This window comes from Anser anser, assembly GCF_964211835.1.
Source record: "Anser anser genome assembly, chromosome: 13".
Lineage (NCBI taxonomy): Eukaryota > Metazoa > Chordata > Aves > Anseriformes > Anatidae > Anser > Anser anser.
The window spans coordinates 17,457,132-17,478,686 of record NC_139734.1 but is presented as its reverse complement, the minus strand read 5'-3'; the positions used below and the strand labels follow the sequence as shown (position 1 = coordinate 17,478,686).

At 35.4% G+C, this 21,555-nt stretch overlaps 1 protein-coding gene across 2 annotated transcripts in view; it reads left to right on the top strand.

Moving 5' to 3' along the window:
* LOC310881067 (uncharacterized protein) overlaps positions 1–21,555 on the top strand; it is a 266,119-nt gene that overhangs the window by 47,370 nt on the left and 197,194 nt on the right. For both annotated transcript variants that reach the window (XM_083797797.1, XM_083797796.1), the window contains exon 2: positions 11,992–12,040. In XM_083797797.1, the coding sequence (XP_083653923.1) occupies positions 11,992–12,040 (49 nt within the window). The remainder of the gene's footprint in view (positions 1–11,991; positions 12,041–21,555) is intronic.

Below are 21,555 nucleotides of genomic sequence, written 5' to 3'. Positions count from 1 at the left end.
AGCATGCAGCACAGAAACAGAGGAAAAGCAGGAGGCCGTGGGTAGGCTTCCAATATAGAACATGAACATGGAGTATGTTCTCCGAAGAACAGATCCATTTTTAAAACTTGTATTTCTGAAATTCACTGATTAGCTTGGGCAGGAGGACTTGACAGTATTCTGAGCTACAGCTATGGTTTTGAGGTCATGCAAAAAGCTTCTTCCTGTTAACCTGAACTCAGAGGTCAAGGCCAGGTGTAAATCAAGCAGATATTATTCTGCAGAATAATGTAATATTTCAGATTGATGAAAAGGACGTATCTGAAGGTGATTTGACTTTAGACAAGTTATATTCACAGTAGTGAATATAAATGTGCTAATTGTTTGAGCGAATTGTTGACTGTGCTAAGTGTTTTGTAGTATCTTTGTGTGCAGATGGATTACTTGCTAGTCTTAATGTAAGCAAACAGGGCCAAATGAAGGCCATTTGGGGTGAAACTAGAAGTCAATTAGTGGTTCTTTTCTCTGGCATAAATTTTGGGCATGTGTATGTGGAGCATGAAAGTAGGAGGCTTGGTTAGCAGGGAATCTCCACAATGGCAATCCCAATGATAAAGAACTGAAACTTTTTTTTTTTAAATCACAGGAATTCAACAATTTGGTTGTGGTTTGTTGTTGTTGTTGTCATTGTTCTTATTTCTTAATGTTTTGTTAGTTTCCCATGTTATTAGAAAAGTCTTGCTCTTAGTATCTTTGGATACTACCAATCTTTTTTGAGTCCTTGTATCCTATTTCAACAAAATTTAGCCTTGCTTTTTGTGAAAGGACAAAATGAAATCTTGCATCCCCAGAATAAACAGATGCATTATTAGTTATATTCTGAAATCAGTAGCGTGATTCAGAAATCATGATAACATATCTGGAGGGTGACATGATACTTACTATTATGTTCTAAAGTCAGTGCACAAACCCACTGCAGACTTAAACCCAAGTACGGTAATGGTAGGTGTATTAGAGAGAATTTGTTATAAAAGTTGCACACTATACTGCTCAAGAAAGGCAGCTGCTTTTGCAGCACATTCTTTTGAATAATTAGCTAACAACAGTTTGTGCTAGTGATGTGATACCTAGTTTGAAAGCCAAGGGAAAATGAATTTCTGTTGAACTATGCACAAATGGTAATTACACTTAGTAAACATTAATGTTCTATTTCTCCAGATGCTTCTTTGTGCACTACCCACAACACAGTAGGCCTGTATTTTGTTGTTGTTGTTGTTGGGTTGATCTTATGTTGTTGTTTGTTTGTTTTTTAAAGAAGCTGGACAAATCTGGATTGCTGGGGCTTGCAATTGTGAAAAATAATAAACATTAGCTGGTAAAACCTGATTAGAAAGAGAAGGAATCTTAAGTCAAAATGCTAACAAGTGATAAGAATGTGTTTAACTCATTTCCAGCTAATTTTAAATTTCTTACAGGGCCTTACACTAACTCTGCAATTAGGTGTTGAGGTATTTCCCAGATTCTCATTTTGGCAATCTTTACCTTCTTGAAGGACTCGTTGGCTGAACAGTTTCTATGTAGTGTAAAATGATAGGTCACTGGAAGATCTACAGTTTCAATACAGATGAGCAGAAAATACTCTCAATCCTCTTTCAGTGGAAGTGTAACTTTTGAGTTTAAATCAAATCTTCTCAGTTTTATGCAATTTCCTTGGTACATTTTTAGGCCTAGTAGAACAATGTCTCAGTAACTTTCATTGTTGCTGTTTTTTCTTGCACTGTAAAATTGTCAGTTATTTCTAGTAGGTTTAAATTATATTAGAAAGTACCCTGTGTACCCTGAGTTATATTTAGTGGGCCACATTCTGACATTTAAAGATGATTATCAAAATGAAACCACGAAGTTAAATGAAAATTCTTAGATTCTTATACATTCTTCTCTTTTTAGGCTAGAAATTACTAGATTCAACAAAGATATGAATCTATTGAGTTTTCTTAAGTTATGTTTACATGAAATGTTTGAGGTCTACCATGAGTTTCTCCTGATTTAAGTCTTTGGAAATATAAGAATCCATACTTTCCAGTCAGTTCATTGCAGCTCTTAAAATTCATATTTCTCTAAAATGCTTGTTCTAACTTTGGATAAATAGATTCACAATGTCAGTCATAGAATTGAATACGAATTCTTGACTAATACTTAATATATTAGTTTCCAAAGACATGGAATATTTCCTTGTTCTTTTGGTTTGCTAGCCTTATTTCTAATTGCTCATCTGCTTTACAGATAAATTTTGGTATTTCACTTGAAGCTTTTTGTCACTTGGAATATTTTTTTTGTTTGCTTTATCCTTTTCTTTTTAGAGTTAACATATATTAAAAAGCTTGCAAAGTAACTCATCAAAGATAGAAAAGAACTCACATTTTTTCACACAGCTGTCCTATTGATCTGTTTATAAATATATATAGAGAGAGATAATGCACTTAGTATTGGTTTTGTCCACTTTTTATGAAGTTGCTCTGGTCTTCTGTTGAATTGCATAGTGTGGGGACCTTTCCTGACTTGTCTAATGTATCGGTTTCTACGACACTTTTAGAACTAGATTGTATAATCGTATGATATTATTTTGCTGCTGAAACGTTCTGGCTGAATTACTGCTAAAGTGGTGTATGGTACAAATATGATGGACAGAGTATGTTTTATTGCTTTGAGGGTTACAATGTCCTTTCAAATGCTGTGGCTGGACAGGGTGAATGCTTATTTGCCCCGTCCTGACCTAAGGTCAGGTGGAGCCATTTGTGCACAAGGCACTAGATTGCTCCTTCTCATGGATATAAGAAGGAAATGGAGAAGAAATACACTTCTGGTGTACACGCTGAGGCAAGAGGAAAATACAAGTGAACATGCAAGAGACCCACAGTGCTGAGACTTCTGAGGAAACACATGAAATATTTTACCTAGAGATGTAACAGAGCATGTGTCAGTCTACTGCAGCCAAGGAAACTTTGAAGAATAGCTTGATTGAGAGCAAGCCTGAGAGTAAGGAAAACTCTGCAAGGATGCAATAGGAAGACATTTGTTTAGAAATATTATTTATTTCTGATCTCTCTCATCACTCTCAATTCTCTTTATTTGAAAAATTACTTGTTGTGTTGTGTATTTTCAAAAAAAAAAAACCCTGGCATTTGAGCTTAAAAGCCATTCTGATCTTTTTAGATCGGCATCTTTTTAGTGCTTGCTTTTAAGAAAAGGTCTAGACAAGTTTTTGTCAAAGGTCCGACCACTCTGAGGTTCTGTAACAGGTGCAGGCATGTTCATATATACTCTCAATGAATACTGGTATTTTAAATGCTATTTGTGCTTACCGATACTTTTCTGGATTTATGGGACTACATGAATTGGACATATAAAAAAAAAAGTGGTTTTGTACATGCACTTGTATTTTCAAATGTATAACCATAAAGAAAAATATTCTGGATTTTATGTACATATGGGTGCTTTCTTGTCACCTGAATTGACCTACTTTAAATTTTGACCATTTCTTTTTGTGATGCAAGGTTATATTCAAACAAATTTGTTTGTTGAATATTTTGGAATACAACTGATTATTTTTCTTAGAATATCCCGAGTTGGAAGGGACCAACAAAGATCATCAAGATCAAAACTCCTGGCTCCACACAGGTCCACCCAAAAATTCAGACCATATGACTGAGAGCATAGTCGAAATGCTTCTTAAACTCTGACAGGCTTGGTGTTGTGACTACGTCCCTGGTGAGCCTGTTCCAGTGCACAACAACCCTCTCAGTTAAGAACCTTCTCCTGATATCCAACCTGAACCTCCCCTGTTGCAGCTTGACACCATTTCCTTGGGTCCTATCACTGGTCACCAGGCAGAACAGATCGGCACCTGCCCCTCCACTCCCCCTCATGAGGAAGCTGTAGGCTGCGATGAGGTCTCCCCTCAGCTCTTCCAGGCTGAACAGGCAAAGTGACCTCAGCCACTCCTTGTACGTCTTCCCCTCTAGGCCCTTCATCATCTTAGTCGCCCTTTTCTGGACACTCTCCAACAGTTTCACATCCTTTTTGTACTGTGGTGCCCAGAACTGCACACAGTACTCGAGGTGAGGCCACACCAGTGCAGAGCAGAGCGGGACAATCACTTCCCTCGATTGACTAGCAATGCTGTGCTTGATGCACCACAGGATATAGTTGGCCCTCCCGGCTGCCAGGGCACACTGCTGACTCATATTCAACTTGCTTTGTGCCTAATTTTTAAATTCTACAAGTAGTTTTTCAGCATAGTGTAATTTTTGTGTGAAATAATAAGGTAAGATATTTGTAAACATCCCTTTAGCTAGTAGAATTCGTCATTACACCAAAACATTTTAAATTTAATACAAAAAGAGCTCTCCATGAAGTTTTGTTTCACTTTGTTCCCATAAAAAATGAAACTGATTTTACAGATAGACTTGTTCATAAGGGAAGTGCTTGTCTCGTTGACAGAGCTAATATTAGGAAAACGTGCTTGTCTGTTTGTTCCCCTTTTGGCTAGAATGTAATAATTCAGCGTTTAAGTTTTCCTGTTTATCAGTATTAAATTAATGATGGGTAGATATATAACACTGTTAGTTTTGGAGTAAAAAGAAAAACAGCCAAAGAGTTTTTGTGACAGTGTTGTTAATACCTTTTGCATTTGTTTTGTTTCACATGGTCTCAAAGTCTGTAGGTCTCCCTTAGTCCACTGTTAATACTACCTCGGAGGCTCAAGTCTACACAAGACTTTTGTATCACTGTTTTCATTATGTCCCTAAGCAGTAAACCCTGAACTGCATTAGGTATTTCTTCTCTCAAAGAGGGATCAACTGCTGAGCAAACAATTGATTGCAACCTTTGAAGAACTGCAGGCAATGCCTGATACGCCTGTCCCATTGCTTCAAAGGAACCAAACAACCAAGGAGTATATTGGTGCATTCACTGTCTTGGTTGCATTTATTGATGATACAGTAAACGTCATTGTCTATCAGCTTTTCTTGTAGATAGTATCCAGCAGTGTGTTGGTTGGGTCCATCCAGTACATACAGTCTATTTTGAGAACATGAGGATTAAGATGCATCTCTTTCTTTCATGCTTTCAAACACAGGAAATATTCTGTAACTTCTAGCCTCTGTTGTTTGCCTCTTTATTTCCCATTGGTGGGGGCAGTATGTACAGTTTCTAATGAGGATGAACTTTAAAGGTGGAATTTCGCTCAGGATGAGGGCAAGGTCACTGATTTGTCCCAGCATCTGGAAAGCAGGCTTGCTCATTAACATAGCTAGATGCAAATTGTTCAATGAAACATGTTTTCTGTCGGAAAAATGCCAGTTATTTGGTTCTTCCAGATCCTTGATAAGTGCCTTAATCACTGGACCATAGCTAGTTTCTCATGCTCTGCCTTCAGGGAAGTGTTGGCAATTACACTAAGTGCAGTGACTCCTAAAGAGAATAAGAGCTCTGTACCTTGAGGCTTAAAGCATGTCTTCTAATATTTCAGATACTCAGCTTGAGATATTTGGCCCCACACAGAAGATAATGAGTTAAAGTGTGAAGATGAGGTGGACTGTGGGATGATTGTTTTTTGTTGTTGTTTTGTTTTGTTTTTGTTTGTTGTTTTGTTTTTTACTTAAAAGTTTTGAAGCTCCTTGCCACATGATGCTGTCGGTGCAGAGTTTACATCAGTTCAGAGAGATTTGGATTCATCCTTAGAAGAAAAATAAATCCATAAAGAGCTGCTAAATACAGAAATATTTAAGAAACTCCTGAGCTATGGCTTATTGTATGCTGGATGAAGACATCTAATATACAACATTGCCAGTGATGAGCTAAATAGTCAGGATGGCTATTCTTATATTCTTTATGTGATTATGGGGAAGAATAGTGACACGAACATAAGTCTGCAGGTGAGGTAATTGTCTGTTTGTATGGGACATAAGAGCGGTACCTGCTTTGCAAAATGTTTCTAAGCTGAGTCTTTTTTTTTCCTATTAAATTGAATTCCTGTTTTCTAGTCAACCTTTCCTTAAGCAAAAAATTTTAGGAAAGGAAACTCCTGGACAATAAGTAATGGTTTGATGGTGAGGCTGTCAGTTTGTGGTAGGGGAAGTTTATAAGCTGTGAAATAAAGTAATCTCATTATATTTTCATGTAGGAGGAACAGGAAAAATAATAAGAGCAAGAACAAAGAGAAGCAGGCAATTGTTTCTTAGTAAAAGGCATAGTCCTCAAACGGAAAATAATGTAATAGCAAGTGAGAATTTCTTTCCCTGCTGAAGTATCTTGCTTAACTAGTGTAGCGTTTCTAGTGCCTCCATCTCTGAGAAATCCTCACTACGTCTTCATTTTAGCAGCGCTTTGGTATTTGGAGGCCAAACAATTACAATTCTAGTACACTGCAGGAGTCAGTGCTCCCATTAACAGTAATGGAGGTTGGGTCTCTGCTCCTGAACGCGACACTCAACATTCACCCGTAATTGTCTATGAAATCAAATCATATCCACTTTATTATTTGACATCGCTCCCACTGACAGTTCTGTAAACACATCAAAATTGCTTTCTTGGATGTTTGGTACATACCCTTTTGTATCCTTTGAGCCATTTCTGCTCATTTAAGATGTTCTAGAATGTCTCACTGTGAAATAACTACTGAAGATGGTTAACCTATTGATCTATTATCCCTTTCCCTGCATTGCCTTTCCCTTCCCATTTATCTTTTCTGTTTCCTCATTATCTGTAGTTTTCATGATAATGTCTTCCAGATGAATTAATGCATATGTCCAAAGGAGAGTTTCTTATGTCAAGTTTTGTAGTGTTTTTTATCAGTGAATCAGCTTCATTTGCTTGTGAGGAATGTAATGTTTGGTTGTATTGTTTCTGTTGGGTTAACATATACTTTTATGTGTGCTAGTCATGAAAACAGATAATTTTTTCTCATAAATTCTAATAAAAGGAAGTAAAATCTTGTTAAAACCTTTCAACTTTCAAAGCTCCTTCTTTTCATTGTTTATATATTTTTAGACCAGAACTCCTGTTGTGAAACCATGGGTTTTCAATCTTTAAGGACCACATGAGTACATCTTTATAGAGATTGTCTTTAGTCCTATGTTGTTCCAGTTTCTTTGCATCTATTCATGCAGTACGCTTGATGGAAGCTTTTTTCTCTTTTGCCTAATTTAGCATTCTTTTTTTTTTTTCTGTCTTCAGAGATGTAAATGTTGGAATATTTAATTTCACAGCAAATAATCTGCCATCATGGATGAATATATGCCTTTTAGGTGGTCACCTAAAGAGCACTTTAGAGTGGTCGGTTCCACACCCCCCCCCCCCCCACACACACACACACTTTAGAGAGCCTAATCGTGAAAGATGTTAAACCAGCCTCCAGTTCTGTGGAATTTGAGGGTACATCATGAACTGTATAACTGGGATAATGGTGCCTATTTCTCTTTTCTCTTACGTGTCATGCCTGATAGAGGATGAAACTTTCTTTTTCATAATAGACATATTGTACAGTGGCTTCTCAGTATGGGACACCAAACAGAACTTGAAAAATGGAACAGTTTGTTAAACTTGGAATGAGTACCTTGCTGTTCACTTGGCCAAAATACACTACATCATAAGAAGGCATTTTTATTTACTTTTAATAAACATTTCACTGTACTATTTGCTAAGGATGCTTTTCATAAACAGTGAAATTTTCATTTTCACATAAACAAATTTTTATTTTCACATAAACAGTGAAATGTTCATTTTCATGAACAGTGGTTTCTTCTAGTACAACCTCATTTTTTGTTATTCCCAAGATTGTTGCCAGCCTACCAAGCCATTTCTGTTAAATGCCATGATCAGTGAAAAAAGATATAGTACAAGTCTCAAGGTGATATCAGAAACACTGCAGCAGTTAAAAGAAGTTCCATGTATATGTGAAACCCACACAGGTGGACGTTTATTTTGTTATTCTAACCACCAAGGAATAAAGAGAGTCAAATTTAGTAATATAATGGTACTGTATCACAATAGGTATGTGAAGCTTTTTTTATCTGCGCCTAAGTCTTTGCAATGTTAGTAAGTGTTGGCAATGTAAATGCTACAGGCTTTTCTAGGTCATTTAGCATTATATGAGAAATCACAGCTCTGACCCCATATGGTGAAGCGTCAGAAGCTAAACAGATTGGCAGGGCAGGGTCATAATGCACTATAATCCTTGAGGACATCAGATGCTGTTTAGCCAATTCAAAGCAGCTTGACATTCCTTTCACCAGTGACACTGTTTATTTCTCTGTAATAGTTCTGTCATAAAAACTAACTGCACCAGACAGATTTGATATGAATTTCCTAAAGTAGTTTCAAGAGAGGTGGACAGAGTTTAATTCTAATATATATTGTGCATTAGTTGGTTCATACAACAAACTGCATGTGTTCGAAGTAGAATAAATCTCTGGCTCTTGCAGTGCTTTTTGTTGTTGTTGTTGTGTGGTTTTTTTTGAATTATATTAGCAGGTTGTGAGGGAATAAGATACATGCTTTGAGGTATTGTGGTTTAGTAGTCAAATCACAGAGGTGATAGACCTCCTACATTCTATTTTCGTAGCTAGTATTTGCTAGTAATAAAAATCCCATTACGCTTTCTCTGATTTCTCTTATGCATTCATAGTATGAAGAAGAAAAGTGGAACTGCAGAAAGATTGCCTTGGAAGGGACTGCAGGAGATTGTATAGTCTGTATAGATGCAAGATGGAATCAAATCACAGATAGATGCTGGCTGAACTTATCCTAAAACATCTCTAATGACAGTAACTTCACACCCTCTGTAAGCAATCTGTTCCAAGGCTGCAATAATATAATTTTTTAGGCTGGCTTTTTAGTTCTTCTAGCCACAAATTCAGTATGATGTTGCAGGAAGAATACTGGTGGATTTTGCATGAGAAACATTCAAGGAAAAACACTGTGATTATTTCCTGGTGAGCAGAAATGTTGTTTCTCTCTCCATTTATTGCTATGATGAATGACTCAGTCAGGACTTAGGCAAACTTTAGTATGTGTGTGCATGTGTGCGAATACACGTATGTATACGTAAATGTAAAGACTGTAATGCCATTCTGTCCTTTAGAAAAATTCTATTAAAAATTGTTAGAAGTTTGATATTTCTGACGCTCAAGGACCAGGAATATGGGGATTCTATTCATAGCGATACTCTTTGCAAAAGTTTGAACTTGTTAGTTTGTACATCTCTTTCTTCACCTTTAGAGATGAGATAACACTTAGAGGTGTTGAGGAGCATTAACGATCTGACATTTATGAAATTTTTGTGCTTATGTCTCACCCTCCATCTCAATTTCTCAGTGTTTTTGCTTTACTTTTTTTTCTGGCTGGTTTTATCAGGCCAGAACTGTATTTAATGTTGAAAATCTGTGTTAAACTGTATATTAAAATATTTTATGTACAGCATACCTATTTGCAGGTGTGTGCTAATGGTATTATTGTTGTGTTTTTTGTTTTTTTTTTTTCCCTCCTATGTACAGAACGTATTTAGAGACTGTTTTATGTTATTCATCAAGGTCAATTTCTCATTTTACCTCCTAGATCATTATAGAACTGTATGTTTAAAAACTGATCATGATCATGTTAGAATTGCAGGTTGAGGTGTGTGTGGCATGAATACAGAATGAACAAATCTGTGTACACAGATGTATATGAGCTCACAGTAAAATTTTTTATATAATTTATTTATAAATGAATCTGTGAAGATATTGCATGTTTTTTTAGCTAGCAGTTGCAGTCACAGAAGAATGTATGCTTTTCTCCTGTTATCTGGGATGTTCTTGAGCCTGAAATACAGTTCTGTTCAGCTCAGGCACTTCAAAATTTCCTTTAACCTCCACAAACTATTGTATTCCCAAAAGCATCATTGATCATCCATCTCCAAAATTATCTCATTGCCTTGTTCTTAATTACTGTGTTTGTTGCTCCTTCTCCTCTTCCACTTCTTCTTTTTGTAGATTCATTTGTATGTTACTGGAGTAGTTCATTTTGCCTCCCCTTAGAAATAAGGTTTCTCTTCATTTTGTCTCCTTTTTCAATCTTGCCATGAATTTTAATTCAACCATAAAACCTAAAGTTTTAGATATCCTAGATCTTATTTCTCTCCTTTTTTTTTTTTTAATTATTTTCTAGGAAAAAAAAAATGGCAGTAATTTTTTGCTAACAATCAGATATCAAACTCCCTAGCCTCTTATGGCTTTTCTTTGCATAAAACAACTTGTTCAATGGCATGATTCTAAAAAAGTCTGACGTGATACAATGTACAGTGTATAATATTTGATCTTTGTCTCTGCTTTGACTACTCTGTTCTGCATGTAATGCATATAGTATTGTTACATATGACTTTCTAGGCTGTCTTAAGAGCAATGCTCCTACAAAAGCTTTTTCAAATCATGAAGAGCACAAGAATGCATAGCAACTTGATAGTGTTCCTAGTCTCAGTACTGTAAATAGGGATATTTTTTTCCTGGGGTCATTAATAGACCTGTAGTCTCAAACAATCAATTCCTGTTACAACTTATTTTCCTACCAGTAATTGTATTTTATAATACCAAGCTAAGAAAATTGCTTCAAATGCTTGGCTTATTCGGGTGATGTTTAAATTTTAATTTGCAATGAATAACAAGTATGGAATTCTTTTGTTATCTGTCAGCATTTTATACTGTCCAGTGGGAATCTTGTGATCTTGTGCAACTTCAGAGACCCATCTGCTTTGCTGTTCTTCTCATTATACCAATCAAAAAGTCACTTCTAATAGTATGAGAGAGCCACACAATGTTTTTCTGGTTGAATCTGAGAAGAATCCCTTCCTTCCCCCCCCCCCCCATCAGGTGTTGGTTTTAGTTCTAAGAATTTGCATTTTCTGAACAGATCGTTCAGCGAGTTACCTTTTAACTTACCTTTTAACTCAAATCTTAATTAGCTGATATAATAACTATTGCCTTTGCTGTAGGGATATGCCAGTATTATTGATATGACAATTAAATGCAAAATGATTAGTCTATTAAAGAAGTACTAATTGACTTTAGTCTTACTAGGCTAAACTATTAAGAGCTGATTGGCCAAAATAAAGTGGACTGTTTCTGTAATTATAAAGCTGTGGATTTCACTTCATATGCTACTCATATTTTTTTCTGTAATTATTTGAATTACCCTCTGAATTGATAGATGTATGTTTTCAGATGGATTTTAATTTAGTGTAAATAGAAATTGAAGAAGTATTTGTGTTATTGTTGATGCAATAGTGGATCAATTTATGGTCAAAAGAGAAAATTTCTAGATGATCTGGAAATTGTTATATTTTGATGGTGCCAATAGGCTTAAGCATGTTTACTAGCAAGATTATTATTATACTTAAAATTGGGTCTTAATAACTTAACTTGATTTATCTGTAATACAGTGTGACTTCTTCAGTTTGGGAAGTGGATCCAAGCTGGGCCTAATGTTATTTGTTTAAGGTTGATACTTTTTGTCATTATAAAAGTTTTTGTGTAGACACGAATGATTGTGCAAGACATGAAGTACTGTTATATACTGTTTTTTTTTGTCTTGACTTTTTTGCATTGTCATTATACATGCTGTTGTCTTATATGTAGTAAAACCTTGGCTACTTTTTCGTATATAGGCGCAAGAGGTCATCCTTTTCTGTTTGTGAAAAATCTTGTCAACGTAGAAATTCTGAAAATACATAAAATCCCCAAATTGTATAACACCAGAAGCTTTAAGAGACCAGCATGAGTTTAACACCTTTTTTTGCCTATGCTATATAGGTAGAAAAATAATTTTCCCCTTAGAGTTAATATTTAGTTGTACTGATGGTAAAGAATTGAAATGTTTAACTGCAAAATTGAAATGAAACTGTTGCTGACGGTTCTTATTTATCAGTTGTAATAGTTTGTGCATGCTAAGTATTGCTCTTCTCTCTCTCTCCCAATCCAGCTATAAAGAACACTGGTGTAGCTTCACAATCAAGATCTAACAAGACAAGGTAAGACTCAAAGGACATAACACTGAGTTGATGTTAATGATCTTACTTTGCTCTTTTAGATTCACGTTTTACCTAGTGTTCCACTGGTACTGTACTCTTGTGAAATTTTATTATTGAGTTTTTATTTTCATTAGAAAAAAATGTTTTAAATTCTATGAAAATATTTGTATCGGTGTGTTAGTTCCAGTTTTCACAATTTGTCTCACTTTGTCCTTTGCAGTGTAGAACAGTGGATGACTATAGGTGGCTGCTTTTCCTTCGTCACACTAGTTGTCTTTTAGAGTTAAGCAGAAATTTTTAAAGAAGCTCTTTATATTTTTTCGAAAATTATTTTTTAGGTAATTAGTGATCACAGGTTTTCATTACTCCATAGTTTTTGTGCCCTAATACCGTGGCTTGAAACATTCACAGCAGTCATGAAAAGAAATAAAGTGAAAGTTGAATGTAGTATCAGCAGTGTTGCTTCTCTCTGTTGCTGATGAGTGCTTAAAACTACAGGGCTTTTTCTTTTGTGCTTTTATGCACGTATTGTATCACTTCAGGAATATCTGAGTTGCTTCAGTGTTAGCTAGTAGAAAACAGTGATGAGAGAGGATGAGTGCTGATATTGAGATTTGGAGGTGGGTAGAAGGAAATGACATACTGGGAAAAGTGAGTGCTTCCACTTTTCTCTCTAGTGGTGCTCTGTGTCGTGGTTGATAACATATCAAAGGAACAAGAACAGATGCCTGCTTTGTTATAAAACTGCCTATACATGCTACTCCCCAGGCAGCCCATTCCCTAGTCCAGGGGATCATTAGGCTAACAGCACAAATCAGACAGCTGTCTGCCTGCTAAGTCTGTTGTTCCCCTTCTCTCAGGCCAAATTCAGTGGATCCATGTGATTGTAGGCTCATTATGTCAACAGACAGGACTTCCTGAAGCTATACAGTTCAGAACTGCTTTACCACTTCTGTGAAAGGACAAAAGCTAGCCAGAAGACAGTGAGGTGGCTTAAATAGAACTTAAGGAACTGTAGCTCTAAATGATTAGAACCGGAAATAAATTTTATAAAAAGAAAAAATAAAATAAAAAGAAAATAAAAAGGAATAACTTTGCCAGTGGGGTTCAGAAAGAATTGTGAAGGTGTTGGTACAGCAGAGCGTACTTATATCTGAGCAGAACTTGAGGTGTGAATGAATGTTTTACTCAGTTTTAAGACATTGAATTCTCTACCTCTAATACACTGTAGATGGTGGCAGGGTTCTGGCAGGTTGTGTGAGTGGGAATGGCAATCTGGGAGTAGAAGAATATAATTAGATAGAAGCCTAGGATGCTGATGCTGCTAATTATGCAATTAAGTAATATTACAGAAGGTTCCTGATGTGGTATCATTTTAAGAGGAAGAAGCATAACATCACCAGGTTTCTTCAGCTACTGCTAAAAAAGAAAGAAAAAGAAAAAAAAAATAGTTTCTAACCATGAGAATAATATTTTAAAAAATGGAAATAATGTTCTGTTTTCTGTGATCTGTTTTCAGCTGAGCATTTTGTTTTGCTGCAAAAAAAATCACCTGAAAAATTATCTGCTAGATTTTTTTTCATTATGTACGTTCACAATATACTAGTTTAAAATGTACTTGGCAATCTAAAAAAGATCAAATAATTATCACAAAGGTTATGTTCCTTAGTGCACCCCATTTGGTATTTTTGAATATAGGCCAATGTTCTCCAGCTAACTATTTCAAAAATCTTTAAACTTGCTTAAAAGAAAAAATAAAAAACCTTTGCATTTTTTTTCAAATTTAATTTAAATAGCTCTCTAATTATGTATGCAGAGTAACTTCTTTTTTCCTTCATTACATTCACAGAACCTCAGTGAGAAACAACATGCTTCATTTAAGATTAATTAAGATCTGAATGTAGCAAACTACAATTTTTATTTACACAGGACTTTCAGAGAAATCTGGGCATTCATTTTTTCAGCTGTAGGTCAATTATGTATCTTAAAACTGAATAAAAGGGATAAATAGTGTTTTAAATTGGAGGAAAGAATGGAACAACTTGGTACAAGGGAGAAAAATGATCTACAAATAAGAATGGCAGCTAATGCAGATCAATATGGAGAACGACAAAAATAAAATGTTCCTGGGAAGCTTGAAAACTAACTATATTTGGAATGCTTGTAATTAAGATTTTGAGGTAGTTGTTCAACTATGAGATGTAGTGGATCTTTTATTATCCCATGTCAATTTACATAAGTGGAAAAAAGTAAGAAAACAAATATGAGAAGACCCTTGAATTGTGAAATTACTACAGTTGTCTTTAAAAAGTTACAGTTCTATCTTTTCTTTTTTCCTAATAACAGTAAAAAGTCAGGGAATACTATTTCTTTTTTGAGTCATTTTAATTTATCATTCTACTGAAGATGGTTCCACTAGATGTTTAACCTAAAAGAACTTTTTTGACAAAGCAGTTGAAAGTTTGTAGGTTCTGTTTTTTTGTTTTGTTTTCTCTCTAAAGATTGTGTGATTTTTATGATCTGAGGTGACAGTAATGGAGTTTTAGAGGAAAAAAATGAAAAAAAAGAAAACAAAAACTGTTGAACAGCTAAGACCTTCTTCTACTGAAGTGTAGCTACTGATGGTAGAAAAACTGAACATTAAAAAAGATGAATCCATTTAAAAAACAGCTAGCCAACACAGAATTTGATTTATAGATGTAGAAGTTACTGCAAATGCTACTCTGCAAAGAGGAATTTTATACCTTTTATGGTCAATTGCATTTCCTAAAGCTTTTTTTGGTAATGTTTGGTCACTGTACTACTTGATACTTGGAAATAAATTATCTTATTGAGGTACTGAGTGAATATTTGCATAAGTTTTATCATTCCCATTGTGAAAGATGTGAATTTATTTACATGAAAGAAATACAAATGTAAAGGTCAAAGGGATTCTCTAATCTCAGTTTTCACATGCGTGATTTGATATCTTAGATCTTGTCTTCAGAAGTGCTGAACAAGTACAAAATTTGTAGAAATAGGTTTGTTTGTGGTAATTACCAGTTTGAAATGAAATGTTTATTGCTTGTTGTACAGTAATATACAGACCAAAACCTGGAGATGACTGGAAATTTGTTTGTCAGTGACTCCTGGGGTTCTGTGCTTGGAAAGTTCTTCAAAAAAAAAAAAAAAAAAAAAGATGTAAAATTCAATTATCAAGGGTCATTAATACTTATTAGGTTATTCTTTTCTGCTTGGCTATAGTGATTTTTCAAAGCTGTAGAGCTCTGAACGTGTGAAAGGTGTTTGCAAAAACAGGGAGTGCAGCACAGGTATGCTCATCCTGCTTTTCCCAGTCTTCTGGGAAAGAAATGTGAAACCTTACTTCCTCTTGAAAAATAAGGGGATGTGGCCACCTCACTTCTGTGCTTTGGCAGGGCTAATCTGAGGCCTTGCTGCAATTATGGCACTTGAGACGTGAGAAAAAAAAAAAAAAAGAAAGCATGGCGTACATTAGAAAAGTCTGTTATCATTATATGCTGCCTTGAGGAGGATCCTTCCCTTGTACCTCTGACCTGAGAGGCCAAGCATAATTCTGCCTCCTACTCAGGGTTTCTTTTTTCTTTTTATTTTTTTCTTTTTTCTTTTATTTTCTTAAAGGCGATTCTGTGTGCCTTTTCAATGCAAAGTGGGTCATCTTCAAATGCAAGCTGTTAAGCTTTTGCAATCCAATTTTCAAGAAAATTAACTAGTTTGTTCTTACCCTGATCATATGGGAGCCCGTGTAGCCTGAGGATTTCATCTTGAATCTAGTTCTCAAATACGTCTGCCTTGGTCTTCAAGATTTTATTACCTTTCATTAGACTTCCAGAGATGTGACTTTTAAAAACATTGTTCCTTGGCTTGTGTATTCAGGCTTTTCCTCAGCTGTCAAAAAGCAACATATTTTTTTTCTTTCCATTTCATATTCTATGCTTCTTAAGCTCTTGCCATCCCTCCCACCCAACTTGCAGACTTGGGAGAATTACCCTTAGCAAGTGATTTAGTTGAACATATCAGATTTCTTTTAGTATTTTTGAAATTTCCATAATGAAAATACTGTGCCCTGTTTTATTTATCGATGGATGCATCAGCTTGAAATGGTTCTTGAATTATGTTTTATTGGAAATGCTGTTTTTTGTTTGGCATGGTATAAGAAATTGGAACTATGGTCATCTTTTTTTCATGGATGCACTGACCATGAAGTTCTGCCCCCCCGATCATAAGCAAATATTTTGAAAATATTAGTTTGTTTAGCATTCCAAAACTTGCTTCCTAGGAAAGGCAGTAATTACTCTGTGGTAGTCACTATAGAAACCATTTAACATACTGCATTTTAAAGGCACTGTGGTGTTAGTACAGGGTAGCAAGCCAGAGGTTTTATACAGTTTGAACAAAAATCCGATGAAATTGTGGTATCTGCTTCAGTAAGAGGCTTCAATGAGAAGTTGGAAAAAATGAAGGTCTCCATTTCTTTTATGAGAGACCTTCTCAAGAGACAAAAGCCTTGCATAAGGATCCTTTTCAACTCATCTGCTGTCTCATAGCTATCTCATCTAAATAAGAAAAGAGATTTTCTACTAAAAATCGAACAAACCTTTAAGTACGCCAGAGCTATCCACATTAAACATTTGACAACACTTTTTCTTAAAACCTACAGGAAGAAAGCAGTTTCTTAGGATTGTTTCTGACCACTCTGTTACTAATTGGATTTTTCTCAGAAGATGGATACTACCTCTTACAGTAATTAGTTGCTATAAAGCGTCAGAATGTATATCTGTTTAATATTGTTTTAATTTTTACAATCATATTTAGTTATCTATATATTATAATTAATTCCTGTAAGTTTTATTACTATGCATTAAGAAAAAGTAAGTTACTAATGGTTGCGCTCTATGGCTGATGGAAGGTACTTTCTTGTCTTTCTGATGCATATGTTTTAAAATGACCTGATCTGTGAATAAAAGGTTCTTGGTAGTATAACCAGAGGGGCAAACTACAAGAGATGCTATTGAAAATGCTATTGTTGGGCATGTATTGTTAAATGTATTGTTACTTAAAGATGTAATATGTAAAGCTGTTAACCAGTCATGTACACTAGAGGATGTTTTTGCTTTTTAATGCTTGCATGTTATAACGCCCAGTATGTTTAAGGATGTCAGGAAGTGAAAAAGTCAAGCCAAATTATAGCTCTGCTAATGTTAGTTGTGTTCCAGTACAAATTTGGTTATGCTAAGGTTATCTTACTCATTGAGGTCACAAGGTAACTGTGTGGCTGTAGTATGCTCTCAAAACAGCCCACAGGCACTGTAACAAGGCCTTGTCTATGTCTGCTCATCAAACAATACCTGCATACATTGTAATAAATGAATACCGAACTTTTAAAATACTTTCTTCTCAGCAGGGATTGGGATGGTTTGTAGTTTCGGAGATTTAACTGTAACATTGCTAATCATCAACACTTGGGCACCACACCAGCCCTTCTTGTCTCACTCCTACAGCATGATTTTTGCTGGAAAACTTAACTGAGTCCTTCAGGAATTAATCACACCTTCACTGGAAAGGAAAGAAATGGTAAGATCCAAAGAGCATTTGACAAATGCACAAAATGGTGAAGAACTGGGAACATAGTACAAGAAAAGGTAAATGAGCTTCAATTTGAGAACAATTTCATACAGAAGACACAAAATACACGGAAACAGTCACCAATGCATGCAATTGGTTTTAAAAGGTTAAGTTAACATAGGGCATTACTCTTTTCCTCTAAAAGAGATCTCTACCTTTACATTGAAGAAAATAAGTATATAATTTTAAAATGGGGCTCCATTGAACAGTTTTTATTATTGATTTTCTTCTCTTCTGTATTAATACATATGTATTAATGTATATGCGTAATGATATGTATTAATATGTATATATGTATTTAAGACATTGTATTTAAATCTTTTTCTCTAATGAATGTGATATTGTCCAGAAAATGATTCTGAATTGGTCTTCCTGAGTATTATTTAAAAAAATAATGATAAGTCTGAGAAACTGGAAAACTGGACACATTTTTCTTCGTGTCCTGTGCTTGCTCCTATTTGACTGCTACTATACCTGTCCTAGCAAGTTTAATTGCTCATTAGTTCTAGTTAGTTTAACTGTTTTCTCAGCAGCCTTCCGTATCAGAACATGATGATCAGTAATAAAACCACTCAAAAACTGCTACCTAGCAAAATAAATGTCTAGAATGAGAATCAATGGACTTCAAACAGAAGTAAATTTCTACAAAGCCATCTGTTGTTACTACTTCTCTATGCCGTTGCAAAATTTTGACAAATACATAGTTATTGCATCAAGATATCAGCTATTTACGTATCTAGTAGCCTTATATACTTGCATGTCTTCAGAAAAATATTTCAAAAGCTGAATTCTGAGGGTGTGGTTAAATAGTATTGTAGTGGTAATCTGGTTTTGTTTGGTTAGGAATGTGTGTACTGCAAAGATGCTGGAAGTCTGTCCCCTAACAAACAAACAAACACACACTTTTTTTTTTTTCTTATAATATTGTGGTGTACAGCTGAGAGGTCAGTATGCAAATGAAACACTATAAGGGCAACTTTAAGGCACAAGCTGATTTGTGTAGAGTCAGCTTCACAGTGTGGAAAGCTACAGCGGAGGGTTGTCTGCTCTGGGAGAGAAAATATATTGTCAAAGCCTATGAACAAAGCAGGAATAACACTGGGCAGCACAGAAGGTGCCATACAAAAGAAAGTCCATCAAGTTCAGGAAATTACACAGGTGGTAGGTCTTTGAAATACTATACTGTAAAAGCCCGATTAATTACATAGCAAATAAGACCAAGAAAAAAAAAAATCTTCATACTGTGAGTCAACAGAAATGCTCTGTCATCTGTCCTTACTTGGCTTCTTCCACTGTCACATAGGTGATCTTGTGCACTCTAGATATTCATCTTCAAGCTTTTAGTCCTTTTTAGTATTTTCCAGAATAGTTTGTTTTTGTTTTTTTTTAAATCTCATCATCCCTCTGACATTGCTTAAAAAAAATAGTGTATTTTGGATACAGTTTTTGTTTCCCTACAGTTGAAGCATATTGCAGCTGTATGTAGTGACACAGGGTACTCCGAATGATACTTTAACATACTAGCAAATGACCAATTTCATTTAAGTTGTTGATGAAAATATATCTCAAGGTTCAGAGGGGACAGTGCACGACTGACTGGCTGGCACCTTACATATACTGCATTATAATTTTTCAAATGTAACAGTTTGCTGACTAGAGGAATGGTATCAGAAGCAGCAACGGATTTTCCGTACCTCACAAAAGACTGTCATGAACATATTTTATGAAAAAGGCAAGAAATGTAAATTTATAACATCTGGAGCTGTAGCTTAGTCATGGTTTTAAGATACTTTGTTTTGTGTGTTGGCAACTAAAATATTGGTAGGAAATGCTGCTGTTTGTATTGTGTTTCCATCAATTCGTGGCATAGTAATTCCTTTATTCACTATATAGGGAAATAAAAGGACCACTGTTCCTTGGGTGGATATATCCTGTAACAGTTGTGGCCCTTTTATTTCCTTCCCTCTGACTCAGATATATGCAGTTGTTAATAGAGTTGCCTGGCAGTGCTTTATCACTTTCTCAGCAATGTTATCTTCATATCTGTCTTTATCTTTAGTTCTTTCTCTGGTAACACAGCATGAAGATGATCCTGCTGTGATAGGAACTGCTGCTAATACAGGTTTACAGTCAGGTTTTTGAGTGATTTTGCATGCATGTGGAACAGTGACATTGGTAGAACCACTGTTCAAAGCCACTTAGGAGCCCTGGAAGGAGAAAGCAGGTTAACTATTGATGTAAATTATGCAGCACACACTCCTAGACTAGAAATGAAGTAAAATGGGGAGGTGGAGAGAATGAAGAGACAGTCCAGCTGTAGGCCCCAATAATGCTTAACTTGTCAGAACTAATGGGAAATTCATAGAATCATAGAAGGGTTTGGATTGGAAGGGACCTTAAGGATCATGCAATTCTAACGTCCCTACCCATGAGCAAGGACACTTCCCACTAGACCAGGTTGCTCAAAGCCCCATCCAACCTGGCCAGGGATGGGGCATGCACCATTTCTGTAGGCAGCCTGTTCCAGTGCCTCACCACCCTCATAGTGTAAAGAATTTATTCCTAATATCTAATCTAAATCTCCCCTCTTTCAGTTTAAAGCCATTCCCCCTTGTCCTATCACTCCACTCCCTGACAAAGGGTCCCTCCCCAGCATTCTTGTAGGCCCCCTTTAGGTACTGGAAGGCCACTATAAGGTCTCCACAGAGCCAGGCTGAACAACCCCAACTCCCTCAGCTTGTCTTTGTAGGAGAGTTGCTCCAGCCTCTGAGCATCCTCATGGCCTCCTCTGGACTTGCTCCAATAGGTCCGTGTCCTTATTTTGAATTATGAATTTAAAGATGAAAGAGAAAACGAACAAAAAACAAAGTCTTTCCCTAGAATAAATGCCAAGATACGTACCCAATGCAGTCTACTGAACAGAAATCAGGGCTTCCTCAGGAAGGAAAATCACAAAAAAAAAAAAAAAAGATATTAACACTGAGAAGCAGAAGATTGACTGTAGGATGAACAAGAAAAGGCAAAGAAATGTTGTGGTTCTATTGAAGTAAGATGGTATTGGGCTGCCAACAGAGAAATATTTAAGAATTTTGGCTGGTACATCAGAAAGCTTTAATAGATAAGAACAATAAAGTAATCCAGTTATTATAAGCCTTGAGGGCAGTTAAGAAAAGCAGATCATAAAACATATTGCTGATATAAAAGAAAAAAGTCTGCAAGAGAGCCAGAACTTTGATCACAGATTTTAATTCTTGAGATTTTGATTGTGATAGCTGTATTATTAAATATATATATATATGATAATACTGCATGGCTCTGTGAGACAATTTATGAAACAATCCATGTAGTCAAAGGCTATTTGGGAGCTAATCCTGTGAAGGAGACAAGTCTAATTAAAAAAAAAAAAAAAAAGGCATGTAGGAACTAATGATTGCAGTATTATCTGAACGTACACTTTAAGAATAAGTAAAGAAACAAAAGTTTGATTGTGAAGCAGCTTATGTTGAGGGAATATTAAAATGCCCTAAGGAATTTAAGTATCTTCATAACATATACTGAACCGTTTAATAGAGAAATTTGAAACATTTAAGAAATTGTTAGCAGCAATGATATTGTAACTCAGTTAATTAAATTGAATTAATAAAATAAATGAAAATGATTAGTGGGTGAGTATAAAGAATAGCACAAACAATATTCAGATGATTTCAAAGTATTTGCAAGAATAAGCATGATAAAGAATATAAAGAAAAAAATATGAAACTTAAGATAATGAGAGTAGTGCAAAAACTCCAAAGAGTGCTGAAATACACACACACACACACACACACACAAATAAATAAATCAACTAACAAAAGTCCTTTGGATTACATTTA